Here is a 27,325-nt window from a genome sequence, read left to right on the forward strand (position 1 = left end):
CATGAAGATGGTTTAGTCGGCCACAGTGTTACAGAGGCAGCTCTGTAAAAGGGGGAGGTGCCACGTTCCCCAGCTCACTTACATACAGCCACCTTGGACTAGCTACTGGGGCCTAGCGGGCGGAGCTTAGTGGCCAGCTTCATCTAGGTGAAGCTCTAGATGCCACAGAAGGGAGGTAGGCTCTGGGGAGGAAGAACTCTGCTTCCTGCAGCCTGACTTGTACCCTGGTAATGCTGGGAAGGAGACCTGGAAGAAATACATGGTGAAAGACACATGGGGAGGCTGAAAATGGCAGCTGTTATCTTGATCTATTGTAGTATCTACTTTCATTTCAGCTTCCTAGGATCTGCCTCTGAACCCCTTTCCTCTGGTTCCCCGCCAGAAAGTGCCTTAGACTTCTAGCAAACTTTCAGGCCTCAGCAGTCCGACTTCAGATCAACCCTGTTTGTCTGGGCATTTGCCCTTGAGAATTCGGGTAATTTTGGATGTTTTATTGTGAAAGTATTATTAGTAAAAAAATCCTCGCTTCTCTTCTTTATGCATGCTAACTCTATTAAAGTTCTTACATACTCAGAGTTTGCTTTGCTTTTGTATGCACAGATGGCCAGACCCCTTCAGAGTTTGGGGGTCCCAGGGTACCCCTCGGCCATTCACTGATAGTGGGATCTGGAACTGGGTGTAGAGGTCCAGACACCCCCGCTGATGTCTGTTAGTCCTCTCCAGCAACTCTCCTGGCTGCCTTCATCTGACCTGAGTCCTGCTTCCATCCTGAGCCCACAGTACCCCCAATGCATGATACCCAGAACCCTGGTCTCTCCTTTCCTTGCCCCTAATTCCAGCGACCCCTGCCTCTGCTCTGCACTAGCTGTTCACATAGAGTCAGGGTGTGTGGACACCCACTGACCCTGAAGACATGCCCATTCCTCGCTGGCTTTCCAGAACACATCTGCGCCCATCACAGACCTTGGCACACAGTAGGTCCCATTATTCTTTCTTGAATGAGCGGCTATGCATTCCTAGAGTTTGTCCCAGGAATTAGTGGAGTAGAGAATGTTCATCTAATGAGCACTCACTATGCAGAGATCTTTCATTTATGTTTTTTCATCTAACTCTCTCATCTCTCAGTGCCTGTGAGGTAGGAATAAATATTCATATTCTCCACAAGGGAAACCAGGATCTCATTAGAGGAAGGGAATTGCCTGGCTTACATAGCCACTGCTTAGCAAAGGCGAGCATGGTCATCAGTGCCTCTGACTGAGCTCCTAGCAGCCCCTGGGTCAATGCACTAGTTCTTGAATCTCAGGAACTGGAGGTTCAAAGGAGTCCCTTTCAATCCCAGGACTTAAGGTCTGGCCCCCTCTCCCAGCCCTCCCACCCCCCTCACCTTCCCCCGACCCCTTCCAACTTGAGGATTGCCTTCATTTGACATTCCTTGCAGTGCACCAGCCCGGAACAGAAATGCTTGACGCTGTTGATCGACTAGTTTCATAAAAGGAATCCAGTTTCCTTTGCACTCACGAAAAGCTGTTAGCCCCTGGCGAGTTTCCAGGGCCTGCACTCCAGTGACACAGCCCAGACATCAGAGAGGGATGCAAAGCCCCTGGGCACAGAGAGGAGTCAGCTGGGTGGAGAGATTTAAATCGAGAGGGGTCCCTGCCAGCAATACCACCAAGCAGCATCCTGTCAGAAAGGAGGTTTCCCTCTGAGATGCCCTCAAACTCACCGAAGGCCTTAACATAGCTGTGCAGACTCAGAGATATGATGCCAAATCATCAATATCTGATTCCCATGAGGAAAGAGGAGTGGAGAGAATGTGACCGACAGAGCCAATCGGGAGGTCAGGCTCCCAGCCTCCCTGGACCCTTTACCAGACTCTGCCCTGGGGCAAGACCACCCACCCACCCTCTGCAGCCTCAGTGTTCTCCATGTCTGGTGGGAATCAGGACCCCTCCTAAAGTGAGAGCTACAAAGCACTCAGGCAAGCTGGGAGCTGATCATGTGTCCCCTCAGACCAAGGATTGAGGGTGTGTGTATTTCAAACTTGCCGTGTGATGACAGGAAAACGTGGGTGGGAAGCAGCAATGCACCCAGGATTCAGTCCTGACTTCACTGCTCAGGGCTTCAGAAGTGCTTTGAAATCCTGAAATTTGTCCTTTGCCCTCAGTGGGCCTCAGTTCCCCTTCTGGACAGTGATAAGGCTGGGGCAGCTGTCTCCAAGGGCCCTTCAGGCTTGACAGTCCAAGACGCGATCAGACAAGAGCAGGTCGCCCCAAACCACCACAGAGTCCTGAGTTAGCGGGGCCATGGCACGGTCTCTCTCTACCTACACCATCATCCAGTTTCTCTTCATTTCAGAAAAGTTTGTCCCTCTGTCAAGAATCTCTTCAGTGTTTGGCAACAAGTCCCTAATGAGTCACTCCCACTGGAGATCAAGTTCCCTCTGTGCCTCTCCCTAGGGACCGAGAGACAGAGCTAGAAGGTGAGGACCAGGCTTGCCAGGAAAGCGGGCCCTGTCTGAGTAACCACAGACAGTGGGGCCACACACTTCTGCTTTCCAAGCACCTCCTTTGCTGCTACAAAGCTCTTTCAAATCCATTATCATTTGCTTTTGGCAAGAACCCTAGAGGGAGGGCACAGGGAGTCTGACTCCCATCATAGAGGAGGAAACCAAGATTCAGGGAGTGAGGTGACTTCTCCAAGGTTGCAAAGCCAAAGTATAGGGCGGCCTTTCCTTCTCTGGAAGAGACAGGACTGAGCCTCAAATAGCTGAGTGCAGAGCTAGAGCAGAAACCAGGCCTGGAGATTCCCTGTCCCTCTGGAGCCCACGTTCCTCACCCACCCGAATGGCTGGCAGAGAGGTGCATGCCCTCCCAACACCTGCCCACCCCTGCGTCCTGTGTCTCCTTTGCTCAGTTTCTTTCTCATGTGTTGCTAACCACACCTGGAATGTCTGGCCTAGTCGGGAGGCTCCCTGTATCACGAACACACGAGGGAGGAGAGAGGAAAGGAGTTATAAAACATATGCGAAAAAGACAAGGGTGGGGACCACCCTTTAAATCTTACTCTAGGGCCTCCCTGATGGCACAGGCAATTGAGCGCCGCACTGTGAAGCTGTGTGCAGCCTCTGCGGCGTGGGTTTGATCATGGCCAGCTGGCAAGAATCCCACATGGCGCAGCAGACCTCTCCTGTCTCACCTGCTGCTCCCCTAAGCAGTGTATTTCGTCAGTCTGTCTGTTCTGTTCCCCTCTCTGTCTCTGGTGAATCCTCTCACACTCTTGCACATCTGGCCTGTACCCCGGTTCTTGTATAAAAATAAATAAATCTTTAAAATAAGTAAATAGATAAACAAATAAATAATTTTTATGTTAATATTCACTGGTAAGGTAGGGCATGTGGAAGTGGGAATTTTGAAAAGCAGTTGATGGAGTAGAAACTGGAGCAGCCATTTTGGACACAGGTGAGTATAGTGTCTCAATGTTTTAAATGACCAAGTAATTTCACATCTAGAAATCTACCACAAAGATGCACACCTAAGCAAGAAGGTGTTGGCTGTGATATCAAAAGCTGAAAATACCCATAGGGGTTTGTTTCCATTAACTGCCATTTATCAGTCTGACAGAACACCAAGACCCATTAATAAAAATGAGGTCCACCAAGAGCTCTAAGATGTGCTGTAAAGCGGGACAAAGCCAAGAATATACTTTGAAGGGCCTCCTCAGTGGCACAGCAGTTTGAGTGCAGCACTGTGAAGCTGTCCACAGCCTCTGCAGCATGGGTTTGATTCCCAGCTCGCCAGGGAGAAACCCACATGGCACAGCAGACCACTCCGGTGGTGCCTGCTGCTCCCCTCAGCAGTGTATTTTGGTCCGTCTGCCTGTTCTGCTCCCCGCTCTGTCTCTGGTGAATCCTCTCACCCTCCCGTACCTCTGGTCTATACCCCAGTACTTGTATAAAAATAAATAATTCTTTTTTATTAAAGAAAGGATATACTTTGAAGTCTTGTGGGTTTAAACAAATACTTTGGAAAAGCTTGGGCAGGTAAACACTAAGCTGAAAGCACTTAGGGTGGTAGAGCACAGTTTTGCTGCAATATTTTGTGTTTTTCCTCCCCAAACCAAAACTATTACATGGTGATATTTGTGTGTCAGTCATTAAAGCAAATACACCAACTGCTTCCCCCAAACTTCCAATTCATGATGACACTGGAGTCTTCATTCTGAGTCGGCCCTCCCCCAGGAAAACACCTCTCCTCACGGGAGAAATGCTCTTGGTGGCCCATCAAGTCCTTAATAACAAGGACTAAACTGGACTCAGGCTGAAGGCACAAGGCAAGGGAAGTGCTCCCTCCTGACCTGTCTGGGGTAGAGGTTTTCACCTGTCCCACGCACACATTCCTCAGCAACCCCCGCCCCCACCACCACCATCTCTATGGTTGATGGCTGCACAGCTTGATCCTGCTGGTCCTGATGGAGGACAAGAATAGAAAGACTGGAAAGGAGGTGCCCCAAGACCAGAACCTGACTCACCAGGAGGTGAGGGTCAAGGGGAATAACATGACCATTAACCTAGCTGTATAGATCAGGACCCTCAGGCACCAGTGCTTTATCAGAAGGCATAAAACCCAAGCAGGATCAGATGCTATAGGGCGTGGAGCACAGACCTGATGGTAAAGATATGGAGATTGGGCCCACCCTGGAATCTCTGGTCCCTTTCTGGTTTTGCCTGTTACCCAACATCAGCAACAAGCAGGCCACTCCATGGAGGAGTGAGCCCTCCCAAAGAGAAGACTATATCAGTGCAGTCTCTGCACAGGATCGGGGCAGCACTGCCACTGCCCACCTGTGTTATGCAGGTGCTTCTTTTCACCAACTCTCTCCCTCTGCAAGGCAGCAGCTTCCTGCCTGCCTGTGACCTGTCAAGGCTGCCCACCTGCGACCATGCAGGCCTCTCTTAGCAAACCAATCTCTTCCCCTTTCCCTAATAAACCTGTTCTTTAAATATAACTAATGTCTCTGTCTCGTGGAGAAACTCGCCTGGGGAACTTGCGCCAGGAACTCCCTGCAGGCCGCTGAAACCAGAGCTCTGGTGACACCTTTCCCAGAGTGAGCCCAAGGACCCCGCACTCTACAAAACTCCATCAGTCCCAGAGAGCTTTCAAGCCCCGTGACACCACCCGTCCCCAGTCAGGCCACGTGGCCACCATCAGCAAGGGCCTCAGCTGGCTGGACTCGCAGCCTCCTACCTCGGAGAACCGCTGCACGTCCTGCGTCAGCGTGCCCACCCGCTTCCACTGGTAGTGCTTCAGCAGCTTCAGGATGGCCGGATTCACCGCGTTATCTGATGGGACAGTCCGAAAGAAATAAGGGTATTTTTTCTTATCGGCTAGAACAGGCGTGGTGGCAGCAAAGGAAAGCTGAAAAACACAAGAGAGAAAGCACTTTGACTGGGGGGGCTCCCAGCTGTGAACCCAGGATCTTCTCCAGAGCAAAGAGCGCTTTAATTATGCCTTGGGGCACACAAAGGCACAGGTGAAGATAATTCTTAAGCCTTGTTATTGTGAAAGTAACACATTGTCATTGAAGAGAAGGTTGAAATCAATGTAAACTAAGGAGAAAGGGGGAAAAAAGGAACCAATAAGGTATACTTCTCCCAGCAGAGAAACACTATTAATGTTGCATTGTATTTCCTTCTAGTCCTTTTTCTGTGCCTTCTTAAAAGATTTTTTTTATATCTATGTGATTAAAAAAAAGATTCTTGAGATCTTCTGCACACACAATTGAACTGTTCCCCCTCCCTTAGCATTATCCTACAAGTATTTAACGACCCTGTTAAAGTATGCTTGTAAATATTTTAATAGTTACACAATATTCCAGCCGATGAACATACCATAATTTACTGAATCATCTCTAGTTTGGGGACATTTGGATAGTTTCTAATTTATCATTATTGTCCAATTATTCTGCAAGAATCTTTATGAACAGCACCCCTTCCTACCCCCCTTTTCAGGCTATTTCTGTAGGATAAAGGCTCTGATATAAAATTTCTCAGATAAAGGAGACGAGCTTTTAAAGACTTGATACTTATTTCCAAAAAGGATTGTATCAATTTACACACCCACTACCCTGGTATAATTAGAAGGCCAGCTTCACCACATCCTTATCAACAGAGGGAAATAAAACATTTTTCTATCTAAGCTTATAATGAGTTATCTCTGAAAAACTGAATCATATTGCTTTCATTGGTTCTGCAGAATGCTGAACCTTCTTCCATGTGGTCATTAACTAGTCGTAAGCCCTATTTTAGTAGTTGTTTTTTTCACCTCCTGTTTATTTTTTGAGTTTAATGATTTTCTTATTGAGTTTGATGAAGACTTCTCATACGTATGACATTCCAACTCAGGCTATTACAGGGGTTACAAATCCTCAATTTGTTCGTTTTTACATTTTCTGAGAGTGTAGTTTAATTTACACTCAGTGGTGGCATCTGTCTCTCTTTCCCTTTATTATGTCTTCTTTTTCTTTTAAGTGCCAGTAAGATGCTAAATTGGATTTTAATTACCTGTCCTTCAAGGTCCTGTTTAAATGCCACTCCTTCCCTAACATTTCCTCTGAAGTCTGCTGGCCCTTCCCCCCCTTGCTTCATCCACAGACGGTGGTTAAGAAACTTTTGATCTTGAAAAAGGTATCTTGTAGTTCTAATTTGCAATCATCTAGCGATGAGTGAGGCTGAATGTGTCTTCCTATGTTTAAAAGCTATTTGCAATTTCTTTCTGGAAACAATTCACATCCTTTGCCTGTTTTCCAATTTGATATTCAGTCTTTTTCTTTTTCTTATCAGTTGTAGAAGGATCTTTTTATATAGTGGAAATTAACCCTCAGCGTGTAACTTGCTGATTTCCCCCAATTTATGCTTTTTCTATCTTATGGTCTCTTGCCATATAGAAGGTCTTTTTTTTTTTTTTCTTTAATGTGGTTGAGTATATTCCTTCCCCCACCCCTTCTTTGTCCTCAGGTTTTGCGTCATATTTAGAAGCGCTTTCCCATGCTGAGATTATAAAAGAATTCCTCCTTGGTTTCTTCTAGTCAGTCTCCCTCCTTCCCTCAGTTCCTCTTTCCCTCCAGGCCTTCCTCCCAACTCCCCTCCTGCCTGCCTTCTTTCTTTCCTTCCTTCATTTGTTTTATTTAAATCTTTGATCCAAACAGGACATGGCTGAAGCAAACTCAAACTTTGCTGTCACTGGCTTTCTCCCCAAACCCTGACTTGTCCCATACAGCAGCTCTAGGCCTAATACACCCCAGACTAATTTTAGCATCCAGAGGTATAACATCCTGGCACCTTCAGGCCCCAGTTGAAGATGCTTCACTCCCCCTCCTACCAACTGAGGATGTGTTCCTCTGCTCCCCACAAGATTTTAGGAGAACAGGGAAGTGAAGATCTTCCCCTGTTCTGACTCAGAAGGTGGGCAGCCTCCACACAGCAGCCCGGTGCTGAGCACACAACAGCCCCTCAATTGTCAGTGGAGTTAGAGAACACCTATAGGCACCAATTTCTAAGATCCCCACAGAGATGGGGAAATCCCAAGACTGGCAAAGATCAAGAGTAGAATGGTTGTTTAAAAACTCTGGATAGGGCCTCCCTGGTGACTCAAGGGGTTAAGACGCAACCTATGAAACTCACTGCAGCCACTGCAGCACGAGTTCGATCCCCAGCCAGGGAGCAACCCACACGGCGCAGCAGACCTCTCCTGTCTCGCCCACCGCTCCCCTCAGCAGTGTATTTCAGTCATTCCTCCTGTTTTGTTCCCCACTCTGTCTCTGGTGAATCCTCTCACCCCCCACAACTCTGGCCTGTACCCCAGTTCTTGTATGCATAAATAAATAAATCTTTAAAAAAATAAATAAAAACCTTGGATAGAAGAAGGACCAATGGGAAGAATCTGCTGAGAGGAAAATCCCAACTGGACAAACACTTGTACTTGGAGTTGTCTAGCAAAGGACAAACTGTTGGGAACAGTGAGATCCTGTGTTTGGAGGTTTGCAAGTGTGGGCTGGACCACAACCTAGTGAGAACACAGATGGATGCAAGACACCTGTGAACTCTCTGAAAACTATATATGAGAAAGTTTGTGTGGGTGTGTACTTGTATATAGACACCAGCATTTTTTTGAAAAGAGGATCCATGGCTTCCAGCAGACTCACAGAGGGGATCCTACAACCCAAACAAGTTGGGGTCCTCAATGAGTGAGAAAGGGGAGCTCTCTTCAGTCTCCTCAAATTTAGCATCTGTAACTCTTCTCTTAAAATTAAAACAGGGCCTCCCTAGTGGCACAGCGGTTGAGCGCTGCGTTGCAAAGCTGCCCTCAGCCTCTGCTGCGCCGGTTCGATCCCCGGCCGCCGGACGAGGGTCCCACATGGCGCGCAGACCTCTCCTGCCGCCCACTGCTCCCCTCAGCAGTGTATTTCATCAGTCTTTCTGTTCTGTTCTCCACGCTGGCTCTGGTGAATTCTCTCACCCTCCCGCGCTTCTGACTGTACCCAGTGCTTGTATAAATAAATAAATCTTAAAAAATTAAAAAAATAAAATTAAAACAACACTTCAAACGTTTATCATCACCAGTGTAAGAGGGAGTTACTAGAAAAATCAGGGAGCAACTATTTCAGGACCTGGGATGGTATATGTGCTATCACATCCCAAAAAATGCTTATCTAATACAATTTGGAAAATATTGGTTTTCTGATGTGATTTCTGAATCACACTCCGGTTGATACTTTGCCATTATTGTCCCATTAGTTCCAGGTCCACAATTAATTGTTGCTTGAACAACTTCGTATGTTTGCCCTGTAGGTAATTACAGTGGTTACTGTTCAGTGAATAAATGGTCCATTGTGTCTACAATAGGCTTGGAGTACAATATATGCCCCGGGTTTAAATCATGTTGGGTGCAAAATATTAACTGGCACTGACATTTTCTGCACCATTTGAGATAATACACACTTTGATTAGATTGCTCTGCATCACTGTTCTGTTCTAGCTTCCTAACCTTCCTTCCATTTGCAAGGCTGCAGGTGCCTGGTTGCACTGCTGATCTTCAGAGCTGGAGGGACCTGAGAAAGCATCGAACTCTGGGGTTCCCTACCATGGCTGCACATTACAATCACTTGGGGAGATTTTCAAAAATATTGATGACTTGGTCCCCCTCCAAACCAACAGAATCAGAGTCTTTGAGCACGGAGTACATGTATCAATGTTATTTTAAAACTTGCCAGGCAATTATAATGCCCAGTGAGGATTGAGAGCCACTGATACAGTTCAGCATTGATAGTTTTGAATAAGCAGATTGAGGCCCCAAAACAGTGAGATATGGAGATATCCACCAGAGCCTATGAAAGGTAAAAGCAGGTCTCAATCAAGGTCCCAAGGACTCTGACACCAGAGCTCTCCCTCTGTTCCTGCTGGCTACCCACCTGGCTCTCTGACTTGCCAGGCTTCATTCCCCAGCATAGTTCCCAGGCACCTGCATCTGTTTGGAAGTACTAGGGCCCCAACTCAAAGACCCAGCTCTTCTGGGATTCCTGAGGTGGAGTTCATTTCTAAACAGACTGTGGTTGAGGCATGGAGTTAATCCCTAACCAAGGAATCATTTCAGGGAATTGTTCTAAATTTATTTTATAGGATTGTTATCATGTTTAGTTTTATTGCATTGTTTTTGTGAATTTGGCATGTACAGTGTCTGGTCTGGAAGTTAATTTAGACTTTTTTTGAGGCCTATTATGTAATCAAGTTTTGTGAAAGTTCCGTTCTTATGCATAGGAGAGATAATCAAACTACCCATTTATACTACCCATGTATATTACCACATGCTTTGTACTTTTGTTTACTTGATCGATCAAGGATGGAGCAGTTTGTTAAAATTTTTCTCTATCACCTCTGACAATTTTCTTGTGTATTTCAACAGTTTTTGCTTTATATACAGATTTTACATTGTTTTGAGTAGAAATGCTCATGGCAATTATATCTTTATCTTTCAGCAATATATACATACATACCTTTGCCTAATTCAAATAGCAGACGCTTAATAGATAATACTTGAGTGAACTGAGCATTAAAATATTTACTGAGGTAAAATAAACTCCCTTGTCATTTTGCTGCTTATTGTTTTATATCTCTTGCTTGATAATAATGTTGAAACCCATTATTTCTGTATGCATTTACCTGCCATCCCTCTGATCCTCCTGTTATTTGTATTTTTTAATGCTTCCTCATTAAACAGTCAAATATGTGTGCTAAAATTAATCAGTTCTGCTATTTGTAGTGCTTTTTTTTTTAAATCAAGGGCACATCACAATTTATAAAACCCACATGAGTCAGCTTTCCCTTCTTATTTCAAGGACTATTTTGGTGAACATCATGGAACATTTAAATAAATAGTTAATGTGTTCTAAACAACACCGGTCACTTAAGATCATCCATCAAATTAAATGTTTTCAACCAGAAGAGAGCATATGAAACTGTGTCAAGTTCACAAATCTCAAAAATAAACTTTTGAAAAAAAAAAATAAATAAACTTTTGTGAAAATCTTTTATATTTATATTTTTATTAGTTTTTTTTAATTCCACACCCCCCCCCCACAGCATTACTTACACCGCCCCCGTCCCTTTCCCTACCTTCTCCCTCTTAACTTCAGAGCTCTCAGAATGTTTATTGATGTCCACTGGTTTTTAAACCTGTTTTACATTATCGAACTGTCTGCTATGTAAATGTCCAGTGTTTGCTTTTATCATACTGATTTACTTTGCTACACATAATTCCCTCAAATCCCTTCCACTTTGCTGAAAGTGGCTGCATCTCACCCTTTCTTATGATTATATGTAATACTCATGGTGTGGATATATGACATCTTCTTGATCCAATCTTCCATCCGAGGACATTTAGGCTGCTTCCATGTCTTAGGTAATGTAAATAGCTCTACATAAGTATGTTAGCCAGGTTCTTTCTTCTATGAATTTTTTGACTTTCTTCTCAATAGCTAGGTTGTTTTTTTTTCAATTTAATATTAACTTTTTTTAATATTTTATTTTATATAATTCTTACATCATTTTTCATTTTTGCACAATGTATGCATTTTCATTTTGGTTATATTCCCCATACAATTGCCCCCTCCCTTGTTTTGACCCTAGTCCTTCTTCTTCCCGCCCCCACCCCTGCAGTGTGTCCCTGGTCCATAGTTGCTTGTTGATTTTGATTTTTACTTTGTATTAATTAGTCTTTTTCCTGGCCCCTTATTTAGGTTTTCTAAATTCCTGCTATGAGTGAGACCATCCGGTATTTTTCTTTTTCTTTCTGACTTATTTCGCTGAGCATGATCCCTTCTAGTTCCATCCATGTTGTTGCAAATTGCATGTGTTTATCTTTTTTTGAATGCTGAGTAATATTCCATGGTATATATGTACCACATCTTCTTAATCCAGTCGTCTATTTTTTGGGCATTTGGGTTGTTTCCAAAGCTTAGCTATTGTAAACAGTGCTGCTATAAACATAGGCGTGCAGGTGCTCTTTGGAATTAATGTTTCTGTGCCATTTGGGTAAATACCTAGGAGTGGAATTGCTGGATCATATGGAAGCTGTATGTTTAGTAGGTCAAGGAATCTCCACACAGCTCTCCCTAGTGGTTGGACCAGTTTGCACTCCCACCAGCAGTGCAGGAGAGTTCCTTTTTCTCCACATCCTTGCCAACATTTGTTGTTGCTAGTTTTTTTAATATGTGCCATTCTCGCTGGTGTAAGATGGTATCTCATTGTAGTTTTGATTTGCATTTCCCTGATTACAAGTGATGTTGAACATTTTTTCATATGCCTGTTGGCCTCAATAGCTAGGTTTTAAGTTTTACTGTCTCCAACATATTTTTGTTGTGCTATTGACATTTTTGGTTTCCTAGGAAATTTTTATGATCATATCCTTTGTACTCATCCTCTATTTCAGGTTATTTTATGGAGACCATGGGTTTTTTTTTTTTTTCCTTATGATTGAGGATGCCAAGCATCTTTCTAAAGTTTTCTTCTTTATACTATAGTAGTTCATTTTCAGAAATAGACTCTTCCTCTGCTTCTGGGTATTGTGCTACTTTGATTATTCTTGTAGCATTTTTACCAAGGCTGAATGTTAGATATTTTGAATATACTCATCTTCAAAATCAAAGCAGGTCTTTTCAGACATGGTTTATCAAAAGATAAAATATGTGAACTGCCCTTGGCTCTGCTTTCTATCTGTTCAAATTAAAATTGAGTATTTTTCTCATAAAATTGGGGAACAAGTATTTGAGCACAGTTTTTGGTGTTTAGAAGTATCTAACTTTATGCAGGTGTACATTAATAAGGTAACATCTTTCCCCTCGGTGCCTGATTTTCTGATATTCTGGATCGTCACAGTACATTAAATTTCCATCATACACTGCTGCCAGGATTTTCCTTTCTTGCCCAAAAAACTTTACTTGGGAGACTTCTGCTTCCCAGAATGCAATACACTCCTAGTGTCCTGCTGCTCATTTCCCAGACAACATTTCCAAAGAATTTATAGCCCTGTTTGAATTTAGAAAGACAGACGAGAATGAAGAACAGACAAAATCTTGGTTTCTTAAAAGCTCAGCAACTGTTGAGTAGAGGCATAGTTGTCTAATTTTCTGATTGGTAGAAGTCTCTAACTCAAATTGTGGGGTCTCTAACTCAAATTGTGGAGAAAAGAAAATGCCTGCCTATTATTTTCCAGGGTAATTGTTACCTTATGAGACAAGGTTCTGAGTGCCAAGAGGCAAAGTATAGGAGGTTTGCCTCAGTCCAGCCTCACCTACTTACAGAACCCACTTACAGTTTCCAAATATTTGGAATGTCAGGAGTCTTGGAGACCCTAGGTTCTTTGAGGCAGGGATTGCCGTCTATTTATAGCTGAAGAAACTGTGGCCCAGAAAGCTGGCAAGATCAGTATGGAACTGTTCTTTGGACTTAATATCCAGGTCTCTCTCTGTAGCCTGCCCCAGGCGGTGAGCGCAAAGGAGAAGGGTCAATGATTGAGGGTATGTTCCTTCTTCTGAGACCCACAAATCAACAGGCAGGAGATGGCTTATTGCAAGGTTTCTGCAGTCTCTCCAACATAGCAAGTTTCTGAGGTGGGCATGGTTGGTCTTGGGTGATTCTGGGGGAGACACCCTAAACCAGCAGAGTGGGGTGGAAGGAGAGTCATCAGCATCTCTCTCCAGGTGGGAGGCTCCAGCCCACCACAAGATGTGGTATGAGAGTTTAAGGCTGCACATTGAATCATGAATCACTTTTAACATGAAGCCCCCACAGGCAGAGAGAAGCGGGGAGCTAAGGCAACTACAAGGCCTCTTTAGGAAGCTAGTTCAACCCTATCTCTCTGACTGTGAGAACAAGGGCAAATCATTTCCTCTTTGTAGGTGTCTTTCTCATCTCAGAAAATGATCGATTGACTCAAGATTTCAAAGGTTCCTTGTAACCAGAAAATCCTGTGCTTCTCTCTTCAACAATTGAGGAGAAAATGATTTAGGAGTTTGTTAGTTTTGTGTGGGTGTGTGTTTCATTTGATCTGATTTATTCAGATAATTGCCATTGTGTCTCACTCCTCTTTGCAGACATAAGCCTGCATGAAAAATGTAAATATACCTCCCAACTTCAGGATCTTTATTAAATTCCCAGCCACTGATGAATTCTCGCCTATATGCAATTCATTCTACCTGGTTTGGGGCACCTGAGTTTAACATTTTTGCAGAAATAAGCCATTTTTCAGGTGTCAAGTATAACCAAAAGTGGTCTTAGCTGCTAAATCCTAGGTGAGAAACGGGCCAGATGCAGAGGGAGGAGAAAATGATTGAGGCTTGCTCTTTTCTCTGTTCGGTTTAATCTTTTTCCATGGGTTTGCTGACTGTTTCTGTAATTAAATGAGGGAGGTATTTGTCATCTAGGGTTCCTTTCAGCCAAGATGAATAGAACACAACTTTCTCAGGAAGCTGCTGACAAAACCCTGTTTGTGGCCAGTGCCAGGATGTATACAAAGGCACCGGGCCGTTTGCGTTGGGAACCCGGGTCCACTTCAGGTCTGTGCCAGGTCACTGTTGTGCCCGAGCCCTGGCGAAAAACTGTTTGGACACAAAGTGTTTCAACATAGATGCCCGTGAGATTAATGTGATGAGGAATGGCTGCAAAGCCATTTCCCTGAGTTAACCAGGGAAAATGAATGCCTGGCACTTGGGGAGCCCCACTCCCACAAAAGGTCCACAGGGGCCTCCTGTATGGACTTTCTCTAAGACTTGAAATTGTTTGGTCAGAGAGAGGCCACCCATTGGGCAACAATCATCTCTCCTTCCTGTTGATGAGTTTTTACTCACTCCACAAAGTGCACAGTAGTTCAGCTTTTACCACCCACTTCCACGGTCATAATCTTACATGGGAACTCACAGTAATTTGTGAGGGAGGCAGGAAAGGCATATTGCTTTTGCTTTGTTTTCTCATAAGGAAACTGAGGTTCAGAGAGAGACAAGTCTGAGATCCCATCTAGGATGATGCCGGGTTGGGATTTGAGCTCAGATATTTTGACTCCTTAAAATTACTGCAAAATGAGCATCACTGGGGGCCAAGCATTCCGCAGGGGCTTGGCATTTGAATTCTCATTTAGCCTACAAAACAACACTATGAGGTAGACACTATTATGATCAGCATTTTTCAGATGAGGAGATTGAGGTTCAGAGAGGTTAAGTCACTTACAAGTGGTCACATAGCAAACAACTGGCAGAGCAGGGAGGCTAACTTTACTTCATTTTGCTTATTCCAAAGACTGTTAATGCTTTTTCTCTGTGATTAACAACTTCTAGAATTTACAATTAATCTATTTAGTCTAGTCACATTTAGCTATTTAATCTAACTTTGATCTTCATTAATACCCATGATATAGGTAGAATTTATTATCCTCATTTTGTAAATGAGGAAACTAAAGCTCGGAGAGGTTAAGTAACTTGTTCAAAGTCACACGTTAGCTAGCTAGAGGCAAGGCTAGGGCCTGAATTTGGGACTTTTGTTCTTGGAATGCAGTTCTTCCTTCAATGTGTAAGGTTGTTTCTTAGGGAGGCACCTGGGTATAAGATGAGAAAGCAACTGGAGCAATTTTTGAACATGGAGAAGAAAAAATAAGGTTTGCTTGATAGAAAGAAAACAATAATACAGCATTTGTGGCTTATTATGCTTTTGATTCCATAAGATGATGCAGTTTAATTAGATGAAACAAAACTCATATATACATTTGATGTTTTAAGTGGCGCTGACCACTTCACATTTTTCTCTTCAAACTTTTATCATAAAACATAAACTACATTTATAAGTGCATGAAATATGAATGTTCAGTTTGAGTAATAACAAAGCTAATATCCAACTGCCTATCACCCAGTTTATGAAATTGCTTTTATTTGCAAATAGTAAATTGTAAAGAAATTTATTTTTGTGCTCTTTAAGATACAAATTTCGGGGGGTGCTGTGTGGCATTCTGTGATTTTTGTTTCCTTTTCAACATTTCAACTCCCCTCCTCAACATTTCTATCATTGTTTTATGTGAAGAAGGTGGGAACAACAAATATTACTTCTTCAAATTCTTTTTCTCATTTTTTAAGTTAAAAAAATGGGAGTAAAATAGAGAAACAGCAAAACAACCCAGTGCTGAGAAAGTAGTATGGTTCTCAGTAGGAATTTCAGGTTTAATCTTGGACAGGCTGGGTTTACATGCACTACTTTACCTTAGAAAGCGGTCGCTTCTGTAAATCAGCATGACACCCCTTCTCAGGTTTATTGTGGGGATAGGAATGACACAGACACCCGATGGATGATGGCTAACGTCAGATACAACTGCTAGACTAGACATTATGGGAACTGGATGTTCTTCACAATTATGAAAGGTCTTTTAACTTAGAGCCCTTCCCCTCAACACATCAACCCAGAGGCCAGTGTGAAGAAAAGTACACCCATTTTACAGATGAGAAGCCTCAGTGAGTGAAAGGGTTTGCTCATTCTAATGTGGCTGCCACCATACTGAGACATAATTCTAAATCAGATCTTCTAAATCCTACTCTAGTGATTTTAAACTGGCTTGTAAATTAAAAAAAAATGATTATATTGCTTGTCTAATTGTATGTAATCAGAATGTATGTCTTTAATTTTCTCTTAAACTTTTGGTAAAATGTTCCTTTTTCCCCTCACAGCTGTGCAGGTGACAAATGCAGGAAATTAACAAATTATATTAGAAACCTCTTTGGTTTCCTCAGCTCCTTTGCACTTTGCTTTCAGCTGATGTCTTGAGGGGTAAGAATCATTCTCGTGTGATCACAGCTGTGAAGCCAACTGCCTTTTAATTACCACACTGCAAAAATCATGTCTCCTCATGTCAATTTAGCACTTCTAATTAGTCGATAGGTTGAAATCACATCTATGGGGGGAAAGGTGTGCTGGGGCCCAGCATGAAGCTTGCAGTGGGAGAGGATGCAGCATTTCCATGTGTTGGCTCCCCCAAGATGCCTCAGGGTTAGCTCCTATTCATCCTTCCATACCTGTTCACAGTCACCTCCTCCAGAGAGCCCTCCCTGCTGTTCTTCAGTTGTCCCAGCCTGTTTCTTCCCCTTGCCTGGGAAGGCTAGATCACAAGGGCTCCAAAAGAAGGGATGCTTTTGGGTTCAGTTTACCGTTGAGTCAGGGAGCAGCAGAAGGCTGGACTCCAGACCCCTGGGATTTGTTTCATGGTTGGTCCTGGGAAAATTAAGTAAGTTTGAAGGAGAATAAAAGATTCAAAGGTGCTTCCCAAGAAGGTAAAGTTTTCCCCAGTGGGGCAGAAGAAGTTATCTTGGACCAGAGGGGCTGTTGCTGGGGGAAAAGGAAATGAGCATGGCCATGAGACTGTGGGACATAAAGACCCAACTCCTCCTATATCAGCTGCAAGTCTACCAACAATCTATTAACCTACTGGTGAAATGGAAACAACCACCCTGAGTTAAATCCTGACTAACTCTCCAGGTCTCCTCAAAAAAAGTGAGAACTTGCCTAGGTATTTACCCAAAGGACACAGAAACATCAATTCCAAAGAGCACCTGCACCCCTATGTTTATAGCAGCACTATTTACAATAGCTAAGCTTTGGAAACAACCCAAATGACCAAAAATAGATGACTGGATCAAGAAGATGTGGTACATATACACCATGGAATATTACTCAGCATTCAAAAAAGATAAACACATGCAATTTGCAGCAACATGGATGGAGCTGGAAGGGATCATGGTCAGCGAAATAAGCCACACAGAAAAAGAAAAATACCGGATGGTCTCACTCATAGCAGGAATCTAGAAAACCTAAATAAGGGACCAGGAAAAAAGAATAACTATATGAAAGAAAATATCAAAATCAACAAACAACTATGAACCAGAGACTCTCTATGGGGGGTGGGGGGCCGGGAAAGGAGGGCTTGGGGTCATAATAAGAGGGTTGTAATTGTAAGGGGAATATAAAAATAAAATTTAAATAATAAAAAAATAAATAAATAAAGTGAGAACTTGAATGAGAAACTGTTTTGTATGAAGTAAGTCTTGCATGGCAAGGGCTATGAGACCCCCTCCTTTTCTACCTCTCACCCCACTCTTCTATTTCCCAAACCATATAAGGTTCACTCTCATTTTCTCTAAAGAAATCTTCCTTAACACCCTCATCCTCACTCTCTTCAGACCTTATCACATGCTATCAATACGGCATCCTTCCTTCCATCACAAGATTGAAAGATAAAAGCATAAGTTGTCATATAAGAAGCATACAAACATTTGTTGAATAAATGAATGAATAAATGAAATGCAAAGGGAGCAAACTTACTGTGTGGGGTCTCAGAGGTAAAGCAAGGATCCATGAATGACTGATGGAGGGATGCTAACATGGGTCATATGAAAAAAAAAATATTTAAAAATGAGGCTTCCAAGAATGAATCAAAATCTTGCAAAGTACTGAGTTTCCCATCACTGGAAATATTCAAGGAGCTGCTTAGAGATTATATACCAGGGTCATGGAGGGGATTCCCAAACCTACAGGGAGTTTGCATTAGTCAGAGTAGTATGGCCTGCTGGTGGGACACCCAATGACTTTTGGGGGGGCTCCAGACAAATATTTTATATCTTAATAGGTACATTTTCTCTTTATTTACTATCTTAGTAAATAATACTGATTTTTTTCATGGATGGCATTTAAGTGAAAGGATGAGTCAATTTAAAGGAAAATACTGAAGAAGTTAATAACACAAGTGGAAGACTTGGAGAAGTTGGGAAAGCAATATACAAAGAAAAAGGGCTGAGAAACAGATTTGTTAGGAAGTCTTACAAAATATACGGCCCTCAGAAATAAGAGTCTCTTATTCAAGTCTCTATCACTTGCCATTAAAATCAAGGCATGATGTGAATTTAAACAACACAATGAGTTACACACTTACCTGCACACTGGAGAAGCCCTATCAGAAGTACTAAAAAGAGAGTGGATCTCTCACATGAAATAAATTCCACAGAAAAAGGGAGAAATAAGTGTGGGAAAGGCCTATGAGGTTTTCAATATTTAGCAGTACTGGGGACATACTTGTCTGAAAGGGCTCTTCTTTATTTATCTGAAATTCAAATTTAAGTGAACATCTGGTGTTCTATCCAGTGAGCCTAAGCAACCATCCAAGCTGGAGACAGTAAATAGATTTGAGTCTACGCGACATCATCCAGGGGCTGACAGTGGCGGCCGAGAGAAGTGGATTAAGTCAGTGAGGAGCTTGTGGTGACCAATTAGTTATATCTGCAATTAGCACAGGAGGGAGAGTAATGACACCAATGCCACTCATCTATCTGCCATTTCAGGCTCTTCCCACTCCTCATTTCACACACCGAGGCCCAGGGAAGACCAGGGGCTTGCCAGGCTCCCAGCCCAAGTCCACAGCTGGCCTGGGCTAAATTCATTTGCTGGTCCACGCTGCCGGCTCGGAATCAAAACAGAACACTACCAGGCCATGGTTATGTAATTTCAGATCACCTTCAGCAAACATGACCACATCCTCCCCAGAAGGCACGCAGCCAGTGAAACCCTCCACCTGATCCAGTTTATCACCATACCTGGATTTTAATACCCTGGAATAACCCAAAAGATGTGAAACAAAATCCATGTACGTGAAGAGCACTCAGCGGGAGATGTCACATTATGGGGGTCTTGAGGGCTCTTGGTTCACAAATTTACATCAGATTCTCAGTAAGAACTAAAAATAAGCATATTTTATCACAAAGTGATAAAACTGCTTACTGAACTGGATGGATTTGAATTGAATTTGGGTTTTCCTCATCTTTCTACAGACCCTCTTCTTTGTCTGGATCTCAGGATCCAATTGTTAAAATATGCAGACGGCACTAGGAGACTTTTTATTTCAGCTCCAAAATTTCATGATTTTGTAATTCTACTTTTAATTTACAAACCCAGGAAAAATTCTTCCCTTTGAGGGAGAAAATGAAAATCTCTGAACTGAGACAACAATGCCAGAAGGGATTTAAACCCGCCTCTTTCACAAAGAGATTTAGTCTAGTTGTTTTATGTCTCCATTTAGATATTAGTCTTTTACTTTCCGCTCTTCTTAATCAAGTTCATTCATTAGTTTTCTCATTCATTCAACAAAGATTTCTAGAAAAATTATAGATGCATTTTCCCTTTGACCCAGAAATCCCGCTTCTGGAAGTTCATACCCAACTTACACTGGCAATAATATGACACGTGGTCAAGGTTATTCCAAAAGGCTGGAAATAACCCAAATGTCCACCGGTAGGGGGCTGGCTGCCTGTGCCATCCAGAATATGTCACATAAAGAAGCTTATGCAGCTGTGAAGAGTAAGGACTGTCTTGTAGAACAACCAACAATAGCTCCAGGAAACTAAGTGAAAAAAAGCAAAGCGCTGAGTAGCATATGTAGTATGCTCCCTTTTATGTAACAAGGAGGAAGAGGAATAAATACATGCACATTCATAATAAGAAAACACTGAAAGGATAAAGTGAAAAACTAATAAAAAAAAAAAGGGTTATCTATAGGAGCAGTATGGAACAGAACAGAAGGGAGCTTGATCAGATCCAAGAGTTCTCTGTTTGTTATATAATTTTTACTATAGAATCATGGAAAAGTTGCATATATTTTAAAATAAAATTAAGCAAGAAAAGGCCAAAAAATGAGATAAAGACTTAAGAGTATATTAAGTTGCTAATATAATGAGAAAAAACTGTAAAGGGACTTCTGGATACATCTTTATTTTGGTCCAACTAAAGGGTCCTCCTGCCCCAACACAGCTGCAGCTTTTTATTGTGAAAATATTCAAGCTAACAAAAGAATTGAAGCACCACTACCTTAAAACACTATATGCCTTTCACCATTTACCATTTCCACATCCATTTTCCTCTATCTTCATAAATACATTCATATACACATAAGTAAAAGGCGAAAGATTTATGAGATCTGAACAGAAACACATAAGTATACACAGAAACACACACACATACATGCAGTTTTTTGATTTTGAAACATCTGAAATTAACTTAGAGACATTTTGACACTCTGCTCCTAAATGGCTGGCAACTCATCTCCTAAGAATGTCATTCTCCTATGTCATTATGTGTCATTATCACACTTGTGAAAATGAATAGTAATTCAGTATCATCGAATGTACAGTCCACATTCAGATTTCTTCAATTTCCAAAAATGCCCTTTACAATTTCAGAATTCAGGATGTAATCCACATGCCTTGCATTTAGTTGTGATGTTTTTTCAGTCTCTTTCATTGAGAAGAGTCCCTGCCTTTCTATTGTTCTGGTTTCCCTCTGCATTAACTTTTTGAGGAATCCAAGACACATGACTTATAGACTGTCCTTGTTTGTTTAGTTATCTCCTCAGTCCAGGGAGAAAAATATCTAAAAACGGTGAACCCCAGTAGCAGTGTGCACTACTATCATCCAGATCTTGGGATCCAAGTATGATTCCTCACCCAAAAGAGGTGGAAAAATGCCTGATTTCAGGTTTCGGACACATAAGATATTAAGTGTGCAAACCAATGGAAGAGAGGGCGTGGGGGAGGGAAGGAAGAGACAAAAAAGGCAACAGTTCCACAGAGAAGAAAGCCAACTTAAAAATAGAAGGAAGAACAGAATTCAAAATGGTCACTTTGCAGCCACAATGTAATTGAGACTCACGCAAGGACAGATGGACACTAAAACCAGTGGGTACGAGATTGTGGAGAACCAGGATGGTCACATGGTCTCAAAGCCACACCCCACAGGTTAGTTAATAATTACTGAGGAGAAAAGGTAACTTTAGAATGAGCCCAGCAGGTTCCAGCATAACCCACTGATCACATTCAGCATCATCAGTACGTGGGCTCCTGCCTCAATGCATTGGGAAGAACACAGTATAGAAATGCAGCAAAACCAGATTTGAGACTTGTGGGCATCATATAAAACAACTGGCTTGGCCTTTCACAAAAGGCCAATGTCCTGAAAGCCAAAGAAGAAAAGTAGGGAGAATGCACCAGATGAAACGTGGCATAGCAAATGCATTGCGTGCTGGCCGGCCGGCTCTTTAATGGCCTCCTTGCACCCTCCAATAAAGGAGAAAAAGAATATTTGGTGGACAACTGGGGAGATTTGAATATGGACTGTATATTAGTAATAATATCACATCACTGTGAATATTTTAGAGGTGATAACTATATGGTAGTGATGTAAGAGACTACAATAGATTTCAGAGGGTTCACACCAATGTATTTTGAGTAAAGTGTCTTCAAGTCTACAAACTATTGTGAAGTGTCTCAACAAATAAATGAGTGTGTATGTGCAGGGCAGTCGGGAGGGGAGAGTGGGAGGAGCTGGGGTGGTAGGCAGGGGGATAGAGGAGAAGAAAGCAGACATGGCAAAATGTAACCAATCTAGATGAAGGGTATGGGATGTGCGTGGTATTTTCTTCTAGGGTTTTTTTTTTTTTTTTTTGCTGGCTTTAGAATTTTCAAAATAAAAAATTGAAAGGAAATGTGGAGGGAGGATGGGACCACCAGGAAGGCAGCTAGTACACTGTCTGCAGGAAAAACTCATGTCTGCAAATGACTGGAATATGGTTCTAACGAACCTGCAATCCCATTTCTCAGACCTCATCACTTGCCTATTTCTTGATTTTGCCAAATCCATATACCACTCGTATCATTAATTCTTCAGCATTTTCCTTTAAATTGATTCCTCCTTTCCTTTAAATGCCATGAATGGAAATTCAGTATCACTTGCTAAGAAGACAGTGTAAAGGTAAATAAAGAGACATAAAATATTCATCTGGGGCTCCCCTACAGTCACTGGGTGTGCCACCAGCAGTGCACAGGAGATACCACACTGACTAATGCAAACTCCCTGTGGGTCTGGGAATCCCATCATGATTCTGGTAAATGATGGATCCAATATACTCAAATACCATAATGCTGCTTACACAAGAGGAGACACTGCGAAAACCCAAAACAAAACAAAACCAAAGATCCCTGGAGGTTCTCCTGGGCTCCAGGTCATATGTTAGACTGTGGGGTTCCAACTGCCACAAAGGAGGTGCCATCCCATTAGCTGACAGTCGTCAGGCAAGCAGCTTGACCTTGAACACAGGATGACGCTGCAGGGCAGGGAGAGGATGCCTTGGCTGCGTCTATTGAAGGCAGTGAGCTGGCTGGGAAAGCTTCCCAAAGAAGTGGTGTTTAAACTGAGAATCGAGTGAAAATGCCTCTTTGCAAGCGTCGGCTGGTGGGTTGAGCCAGAGCTGCTTTGCTGAGCTGAGGCTCTACATGCCCCCTATTCTAGGCTCTACGTGCCCCCTACTCCATGGCCCCTGGAGTTTCAGAAGACACCAGGACAAAGAAGGGAGTTGCTCTCAATTACCCACAAAGCCAACACCCATCCTCAACACCAGGCCTGTGCTAGGTCATAGCTGGATGGGGAACTTGGGAAACTTGAGAAAATTAAACTTATATTGGCATTTGGCCTTAACATCTAAATACTACTCATCTAATCTAGGATTGTTTTTCACAAGCCTGGCACTTCCCACTGTATAAGGCACCACCTCTGTATCACAGAAATAGTGAATTATTTAATCTTAGTAAATGGAGTCAAAGCAAAAGCCTTCTGTATAATTCAAAACCAAAGAAGCCTATGCTCTATTAAAAAAAAATCAACCCATTTGTTATCAAACCCCTGAACAGAACTATAGTACTAGATGCTTGAAATACTTAGCATAGTCATTGATTTTCACCAACAGCCAGTTCATCTATTTTCTGAGTTCAAGGGAACCATTTTTATATATATATATATATACAAGTTACAGGTTGAGTAACCACTTTAAAATTGTATGTGTGTGTGCACGTGCCCATGCATGTGCCTGCATGAGTGTGAGGCGGGAAGATCTCAGTCAGCGGTCTGCTCAAAGCAGGAAGCAGGGCAAGTCTTTGCTCCCTTTGCATCTTATATTCATTCTGAAAATGGACTTAGCTAAGATGATGCCTGCTCTCCTCCCCTGGGCACTGCCATGAAGAGTCAGTGGGTAGTGTGAGTGGCCGTGCACTTGACGCTGCTAGGGTGGACACTGGAGCCCCTTAGTCCTGGCAATCCACAAGACACTCAAGCCCTCCATGCCTCAGTTGTTTCATCTTTGAAGTGAGAATAAGTGTCTAGCTCATGGGGCTGGTGTGTGGAATAAATGAATTCATTGATTATGTGCAGTGTTTAGCGCCAACCAGCCAAGACCACAGAAATGTAGGCCAGTTGTACTGTGAGCTGTTTTTTATTCCAGGCCATCCAGATGTGTCCATTCATGACATGTGAGGACCTACTCAGTGCCAGAATCTGTGGGAGGATCCTGGGGATTCAGAAAAGACTCAGGCAGGAAAGGACTGTCCGGAACGAGTTTCCAGGGTGATGGGTAATCTCATCAGAGACTGTCATATATTGCAGAGGGCAGAGGTGAACTGAGTGAAGAACTTGTAATGGGGTGGGGGGAGTGTATCTCCTCCTGCTGGGGAGCAGGCTGGGGAAAGACCGGAGAAGCTTCCTGGAGAAGATAACATGTTAACTGAACATCAGAAAATACAGGGCACTTGGCCAGGTGAGGAGGGAACAGCAGGCACCTACGGTGGAACAGCTTGGGCACAGGCACCCGAGTTGCAGCGAGCAGGCCCTAGCGCTGAGTATGAGGGAGCGAACAAAGTGGGGACTAACAGAGATGCTGGTGCCACATCTCTGCCCCTCTCCTACTTTTACCTTTCATAGGCAGCTGACTGCTAGCAGGTAGAGGAATTATGATGAGGATGCACAGACTACCAAGGGGGTGGTGTAAAGCCACTCAGCTGGGAGACGGCGGGGCCAGGATGGGAAATGAGGTGTCCTCACCTTGATCCAAGACCTTTGTTCCTTATTTGGAGCCACAGATCCCTTCTATGTGCTCCGGGCCACACAGTCATCGAGATCCCTGAGGTTGACTGCAGGGATGTCCAGAGTTAGCAAAAACACCAACCACATCTGCACATTCACTCTGACATCTGGGAAGTAGATCCCAGGCCTGATTTAGTAGATGTTTCCTATGCTGACTCCAGAGTCTGAATAGCCTCAAAGTCAGCAGCCATTCCTGCTTCTGGAACCTGGCAGGGGCAAATGAAAGCCTGCAAACTTGAGAGGCCAAATCCCGGGGGACATTTTCATATGATATAATTACAAACTGGGTAGTTACTAATGACTGAATGAGATTCTAGTAATGCGCCTGTAGCTTTCGGGTTTTCAAGGGATTTATGAACTGTTGACTGCGGCACTGTTTACCATAGCCAAGTTATGGAAACAACCTAAGTGTCAAGGACAGGTGAGATCAAGAAGCTGTGGTCTACACACACAACAGAATACTATTTAACTATTACAAAAAAAGATGAAGTCTTGAGACAACATGGATAGAACTGGAGGGGATTATGCTAAGTGAGATAAGGCAGAAGGAGAAAGACAAATACCAGATGATTCCCTTCATAGGTAGAATATAAAGAAACAAAACAAAGAAACAGAAAAAACTAAACTAAAACAAAACCTAGAAATCTGACTTAGCTAGTATGATGCCTGCTCTCCTCCCCTCGGCACTGCCATGAAGAGTCAGTGGGTAGTGTGAGTGGCCGTGCACTTGACGCTGCTAGGGTGGACACTGGAGCCCCTTAGTCCTGGCAATCCACAAGACACTCAAGCTCTCCATGCCTCAATTGTTTCATCTTTGAAGTGAGAATAAGTGTCCAGCTCATGGGGTTGGTGTGTGGAGAGCAAAGGCAGAGGGGACCCAACAATGGTGGAGGACCAGGGGTGTTTTGGTGATGGGCCTGGTGTGACGACACATCTGTATGGCGTGTGTTGTAAACCAAGGTCACCTCAATAAAACATAAGCTTTCTCAATGAAAAAAGATGAAGTGTCCCAGTCAATGGTTTTCAGTATGTTTGCAGAATAGCGCAACCACCACCTCAATCTAGCTGCAGATTCATGTGGTTGTGTTTTTTTAAACAAAGGAGCAATGTAAAGGCTTTTTCAGGGCTCTGGCTGGTGTGGGAGCACGTATCTTACTGACCAGAATCACATAGGCTGGTCATGAGTTTAGTACTTGATTCAAGCTCTTGGCCACATTCTATTGTCTGGCATTGTAGTGCCCCTTTCTGCATTACCCAGGCCACATCTGGACGCAGCCCATACATGGCAATAACATGAAAGACAATCCATTTTAGATTGCCCTTTGTACTATGGCAGTACTAAGACAATAAACAAACATAAAATCTTTCCTTTGAACAAAACAAACAAGTCAGCTTCCCAGGTTTTCCTGCAGATGCTGTCCAGTGGCTCTGGGAGTCTGATCGTTAAGTGCTAAGCCAGCACCATCCTCACTCTTTCCCACCTGATGGCCCTTCCACTGGGTCTGTTTGGAAAACACTGCCCAGTCCAGCCCTTCTCTGGTGTCTGGATCCCCAGTTAGCATCAGGAGTCACCCAGTCTTCTCCTGGGGTGGCTCAGCCTCTGAACGCCCAGCAGGTTCTCGCCCACTGAAGCACATTAGTCACCTGGCAGCACATAGAGGCCAGGCTCCTCCGGGGGTACTGGGCTGGGTCAGGGGGACCAGCTCGTCCCCATTTGCCTGGGACTGTTCTGTCCACATTTCCTGCTCCGTGTTTTTTATTTCCACCCACACAACAACCATATTAGGTTGGTATCTTACCCCTCGAGCACCTATCCCCCCGGAGAGAGTTACTTTTTCAACTCCTCCAGACTCAAAATTCCAGACTCAATTCAGTGTAGCCTGCAGTTCTGCCCCTGATTAGCAGCATCAGCTGTACCGTAAGTAGTGCGAGTGATTTATTTATTTAGAATGAATTATTAACACCCCGCATATTTCCAGAAAGGGGTTGAGGTGGCCGGTGGTGAAAGGCGCATAAACAATGAGGCCATTGGAGTTACACGCTGGGAACTGATATCACTTCAGATACCATGGTCTTGAATTAAAAATGGAGGTCAGAACCTTGAATTGAATCTTCCACCAGATGGACAGGAGAGATATGGGTTGGGTCCTCGGCAGGAATAGATTGGGAACTGCCAGGCATTCGATTGCGTCATGCCGTTCTTCGCCTCTGCTTCTGTGAAAACTCAACCAGAAAGAGCACCTTATTATTTTGTCTCTTCGGCAGGTTCTCTGTTTTAATTTTACTGTTCCGAATCACCTTCATGGTCTGTGATAGTTCATTTCCTCCACACAACTTTGAATATGGAGACAAATGGAGACATAAATTTTCAAGGAGTTCCCTGCTGGTGACCTGGCCGGTGTGTCTCATCGCAAAAGCATCAGTCATGGTAGTATCAACCTTAATCTGTAGTGGGTTTACAGTCTGCAAAGTGCTTCCACCTGCTCCATCTTCCCTGTCCTATCTGATGCTTCCAATGATCCCCGAAGGGTAGATTTGGTTAGCCCATATCACAGATTAGTTCAGCGAGACTCCAGGAGGTTGTCTATTGGCCCAAGCCGTTGCCAACAATGAGAGAAAGAGGATGGACAATAACCCAGCGCTTCCGGAGTCCAGGCCTCTGCTCTGGCTACTGCATCAAACTGCCTCTCTGCTATGCCCACCTGCCCAGGGGGCCAGCACGGAGCGGTGGGATTTGCACTGGTCTGGGAGAGCCTAAGAGCATATATGGCAGACGCTGCCCTTGTTGAATGA

General features: G+C 43.4%; 1 protein-coding gene across 1 annotated transcript in view; it reads right to left on the bottom strand.

The window, feature by feature from the left end:
- The window catches only part of GABBR2 (gamma-aminobutyric acid type B receptor subunit 2), a 332,908-nt gene that overhangs the window by 191,830 nt on the left and 113,753 nt on the right, over positions 1 to 27,325 (bottom strand). Inside the window, exon 3 of the mRNA XM_054689021.1 lies at positions 5,244 to 5,414. Coding sequence (XP_054544996.1) covers positions 5,244 to 5,414 — 171 coding nt within the window. The remainder of the gene's footprint in view (positions 1 to 5,243; positions 5,415 to 27,325) is intronic.

Source organism: Talpa occidentalis, unplaced genomic scaffold (assembly GCF_014898055.3).
Source record: "Talpa occidentalis isolate TD23 unplaced genomic scaffold, MPIMG_talOcc4v2.1 talOcc4.7, whole genome shotgun sequence".
NCBI lineage: Eukaryota > Metazoa > Chordata > Mammalia > Eulipotyphla > Talpidae > Talpa > Talpa occidentalis.